The 5,153-nt window shown below is 38.8% G+C and overlaps 1 protein-coding gene across 1 annotated transcript; it reads left to right on the plus strand.

The window, feature by feature from the left end:
- Positions 1 to 2,667, plus strand: LOC117628285 (isoflavone reductase homolog). Its single transcript, XM_034360702.1, has 4 exons — positions 1 to 340; positions 1,537 to 1,777; positions 1,930 to 2,133; positions 2,419 to 2,667. Exons 1-4 carry the CDS (start codon positions 11 to 13, stop codon positions 2,580 to 2,582), a joined length of 939 nt encoding a protein of 312 aa, XP_034216593.1. The 5' UTR covers positions 1 to 10; the 3' UTR covers positions 2,583 to 2,667.
- Positions 2,668 to 5,153: the final 2,486 nt, after the last annotated feature.

Consider the following 5,153-nt stretch of genomic DNA (forward strand, 5'->3'; position numbering starts at 1 on the left):
TTAGATCGATATGGAAAAGAGCAAGGTGCTTGTGGTTGGTGGTACTGGGTACCTGGGGCGTAGGATTGTTTCTGCAAGCCTATCCCAAGGCCACCCAACGTATGTTCTTCAAAGGCCAGAGATTGGCCTTGACATTGATAAGGTCCAAATGCTCTTGGCGTTCAAGAAGCAAGGGGCTCACCTTGTGGAGGGCTCATTTTCTGATCTGGAAAGCCTTGTCCGTGCTATCAAGCTTGTTGATGTTGTCATCTGCCCCATATCTGGGGTACATATTCGGAGTCACAACATTTTGCTGCAGCTCCAGCTTGTTGAAGCTATCAAAAGAGCCGGAAATATTAAGGTACAAACACTAATAGAAAAGCTTCATATAAGTCATGGATACACTCGTGTCGTGGCCAGTGCTAGTGTCATTCACAGACAACCTATGGCCAAAGATCCTATTTGTATTAGATATATACTTGAATTAAGCAAGGATGGTGCTCATTTGCTCTATGTGCTTTTTTTTTTTAGAAAGGTTTTTATTCTCATGTTATTCTACGGTTTTGTTTATTGTGCACTCATATCATGGATTAGTAACACTACGTGACATAAAATTTCTTGAGTATGTAACAAGTGGTGTTACTATTTAATTCAAGTGTTAGTTGGATGACATGGCTGATATTTCATGAACTTAGAATACAACATTAATTAATAGGACCACATAACATGGTTTATACGAATTCTGAGAAGATTGGTAGTACCACATAACAATGGGACGGTCACACTACAACATTTATTTACATAACGGTGCTACGATCACATCAAAAAAGGTTCAAATAATCTAGCAAGACAACTTAATTTCCCCGTATAGGTCTTTCCTTATGCAGGAGCACCTTTTTTTGTAATTATTGATCGTGTTAGGTGGCATATGTACAATTAATATGAATGATTTATCTCTTCTTCTTTTTTTCTTCATATTAATGCAATTGATAGTCTAAACTACAAAGGGAAGGAGTTTCTCACACATACACACACTATCAAGGTGCTATGGTGGTTTGAACCTGAAATCACTAGTGTTCAAGTTCAAACCATTGGGCTAGACCGCATTAACGATTTAGCTTAATTATATTTTTTTTTGTCAAAATGATTTAGCATAATTATTAGTGGTTTAACTTTTTCATTAATTGGGAAGTACTTCAATATTCAAAATTACAATTGATATTAGGGTACTGATTTTCCCAGTTTCCTTTTGTCCACTTATACTCTCTTTTGTTTTTTAATATTTTTACTATAACAAAAAAGGGAGTGTAAATGAACAAAAGAGGAGTGTGAAAGCTCCCTTGATATTATAATAGAAGATTGCTATATATAATAAGAGCGTACGACTTTAAATACCTCATCCAATTTATGATGAGGAAGAGAATGTTTTATATAGGAGTGAGACTTGTCTTTTCCATATGAATGAAACTTGTGACTGATCTTTTTGATGTTTTTGGTCCTGACTCGTGATCAAATTAACATACTGATTTTTTTTCCTGCCTTGGCTTTTCTGTGTAGCGTTTTTTGCCTTCAGAGTTTGGTCTAGATCCACCACGTATGGGACATGCACTTGAACCTGGAAGAGTTACATTTGATGATAAAATGGTAGTGAGAAAGGCAATACAAGATGCTAAAATCCCCTTCACTTATGTATGTGGTGCCGGTGTCGCTGCTTATTTAGCCGGCAACCTTTCGCAGATAGGGACACTCGTTCCTCCAAAGGAGAAAGTTCTTATTTATGGAGATGGTAACGCTAAAGGTACACCAAAACTAATAAATTAAATTAAACACCACTGTTCACCTCCATAGGCATTTACTATTATGCAGGCTAATAGTATATAGATACTCTGGTTTATGTATATATGACATAGAATTGGTCATCTTTGTTGATCATCTTCATGTACCTTGCAGTATCTATAGTGGATGAAGATGACATCGCAGAATATACAATCAAAACAATAGATGATCCGCGAACATTGAACAAAACTATATACCTTCGTCCACCTGAAAACGAACTCAATCAAAAACAATTGGTCGAGATGTGGGAGAACCTCATAGGCAAGAAACTAGAACATATCTCCATTTCAGAAGAAGAATTCCTTGCCTCTATGAAAGGTACGCATGGCATCATATGAAATCTATATGGTTAACCTCGCCAATCAATCAGCTCCTTGAATGGATTTCATTGTTCAGCACATTAAAATTCCAAGAACCTGAACCTAATACAAGCTCTAAGCAGAAATTTCACACCTATATTTCAGGTATGGACTTTGAAATTACAAAATAAAATCGTAAAATGTTGAGCTGTGGGTGCTTATGCTGTTAGCCATTATTTGAAAGTTACATTTTATCTTTAATTATATATGTAATTTTCTTTTGATATGAAATACTATATTTCAGGTATGGACTTTGCAGGCCAGGTAGGAGCGGGGCATTTCTACCACGTGTTCTATGAAGGCGCTCTGACAAACTTTGAAATCGGGGAAGAAGGAGAAGAAGCTTCAAAGCTTTACCCAGAAGTGAAATACACCCGCATGAATGAATACTTAAAAATTTATGCATGAGAAACAAAACAAGGTGTTTAATAATAGTTTCTCAAAGAATACATTTATCTTGTGATCACTTTCATGAAGGATATTACAGCTTTCTTGCAGCTATTTTGTGTATGTAATACCGCATATTAAACATGTATTATCTATTGTTATAAATGGGGGCGGATTAGTGACATTATTTTATTTACAAGTTTTGACATAATTTTTGGGTCAATAGATTACTCCATTTTTAATGCATGATTTTAAATCTAAGATGGGATCTATCATGCCATGTTAAGCTCCCCCATCCAGCGTAAGGCTGATGCTCCACTATTTTAATGTACGGGGAGGAGATCAAACTCGAGCAGACATATGTGTTCAAGTGGGAGGTGCGAATCCAGCGCGGATTCATGGCGAATTAGAGTAGATTTCTTCCTAATTTTTGGGTCTTTTAAGTTTCCTATTCCTTTGTATGATTGTACTAAAGTGCCATAACATATAAATAGGCAATTTAGTACTAGGGTTTAATCTAACGAGTGCAAGAGAAAAAATTTAAGCATCAAATTGGGTTTCAGCCAAGGGTAAGAGAAACGAAAGCTAGAGTTTGGGAGAGAGCAAGGGGGGTTCTTCATTGTAACTGTAGACAAAGAAATTTTGGTGCAATAAATTCCATTGGATGAGAAAATAATTAGGGTTCGATGGATTGATTGTGGGCCTCATAATTCGCACATGTGGCGCATGACTCATCAAAATCGAGTTAGCTGTCAAAAGTGACACATGTCGACATCCGACGGAGTGCATCCGACGGAGTGCATCCAACGGTTCAAGAGGAAGACAAAATTAAGAGAAAGAATATTTTATGATTGACTTTGATTTAAATCAAATATTAATCAGGTCAATCAATTGAAGATAATTTGGTTAAATTGCCAGATTATGAGAATTGATTTAAATCAAATCAAAATCCCACAAAACAAGGTTTTAATAGGGAAAGTTATTTAGGTTAAGCATCCTACAAAAGCTTATAAATAGGAGGCCTCAAGACGAAAGAAGGGGCTCAGAAAAACCTAGCATTCAGAAAAAACAAAAAACTTTCTGCATTATTCACCATACTTTGGAAGCGCCACTAAGCACAACAAATACGTGCCGGTTCCTCCACCTTAGAAAAATCCAAACACCAAACAAGCCTTGTGCTACCCGTTTGATCAAGATCAAGTCTCTACGACCCTTGCATCAAACACAAATTTTCTTTAAACACTTTGGAGAGAGAATAAGAGGATTCAATACAGAGATTGTAACCCTAAATTTCATTAATACAAAATTATTTTGTACACGTGTTCTTGTCTTATTTGTCGTATGAAATTCGTGTTTACAAATTTGGCACGCCCGGTGGGACCTCTCTGCCTCTCATCTCTCTCTCCAGTTCAAAATCAATCAACGCACTAAAAACGATGGCGTCCAAGAAGATTCAATCCGTTCCCGCGACGAGAGGCAAAAGCGTGAGTGCCACCTTCTCAAGTGGAGACTCTGCTGGGTCATCACTCGGAGCAAGGCCAAGGCGATATCCGCAACTCAACATGTCACTTCCATACCGACTCAAGCCAAGGCGAAAGATGTGAACCGAAGGAGTGAACCGGTTATCAATCTGGCCTCCCTCAAGGCAAAGAAGAATACCTCTCGAGCGGATGAGAAAAACTCTTGGAACAAAGAAAGGAGTTTTTCAGGCTCGAAGAATTCAAGAGAATGTTCACTCTCGCCTGTTTCAGATGCTGACTCGAGCATAGGCTCATACCATGGATCCTCGCCTGACGACCAACAGGAGAAAATTTCCTCGGCTTCCATAGGTGAGTCTTATTCTATGGCCATGCAGATCATGGTGATGGGAGCTATGTCTATTGAAGAATAGCTGGCCCATATGAGCAAAACGGTCATGAAACTGACGAAGATGGTCAAAGAGAAGGATGTGCAGATTGCTTTTCTTATCAACAGTGGGAAGCGCATCAGGATAAGGAGCCTGGTCAAGGCACACACAAGAAAGGACCACATCATGAGGCTGAATCCAGCGAGAAATGATTGGGTCATGAAACAAAGTAGGGTGAGAAGTCGCACGAAAAAGTTGATACCGCCTCGGTGGGTTTTTTATCGGTCTAACAACTTCAGGACATGATCATGAACACCATCAGGGTTCAATACGGAGTACCTTCCCGAGACACGCTCGTATATTCCAAGCTATACACCAGGAGGATAGACAACCTGCGGATGCTGACAGGATATCAACCTCCCAAATTCCAACAATTCGATAGAAAGGGCAACCTAAAACAACATGTTGACACTTCGTCGAAACATGCAATAATGCTGGGACGAAGGATGACCACCCGATGAAGCAATTTGTTCGTTCCTTGAAAGGAATGCATTTGATTGGTAAATAGACTTGGAGTCCGAGTTGCTTGACAGTTGGGATCAAATGGAGCGAGAATTCTTGAACATATTTTATAGCACTGGAAAGATGAACATGTCGTCGATTACATCAATTGGCGGCGCTCGTTAAGCCTGGATTGCAAGGATAGGCTTTTGGAGTTATCGGCAGTTGAGATGTGCATTCAAGGG

Source organism: Prunus dulcis, chromosome 5 (genome assembly GCF_902201215.1).
Source record: "Prunus dulcis chromosome 5, ALMONDv2, whole genome shotgun sequence".
Classification (NCBI taxonomy): Eukaryota; Viridiplantae; Streptophyta; class Magnoliopsida; order Rosales; family Rosaceae; genus Prunus; species Prunus dulcis.

What these genes read in the sequence shown, in the direction of transcription:
- LOC117628285 (XM_034360702.1), top strand. Translation starts at nt 11, where the DNA reads ATGGAAAAGAGCAAGGTGCTTGTGGTTGGTGGTACTGGGTACCTGGGG. An exon ending in AAAGAGCCGGAAATATTAAG is followed by an intron (nt 341 to 1,536) that starts GTACAAACACTA and finishes TTTTCTGTGTAG; the next exon opens with CGTTTTTTGCCTTCAGAGTT. An exon ending in ATTCCTTGCCTCTATGAAAG is followed by an intron (nt 2,134 to 2,418) that starts GTACGCATGGCA and finishes ACTATATTTCAG; the next exon opens with GTATGGACTTTGCAGGCCAG.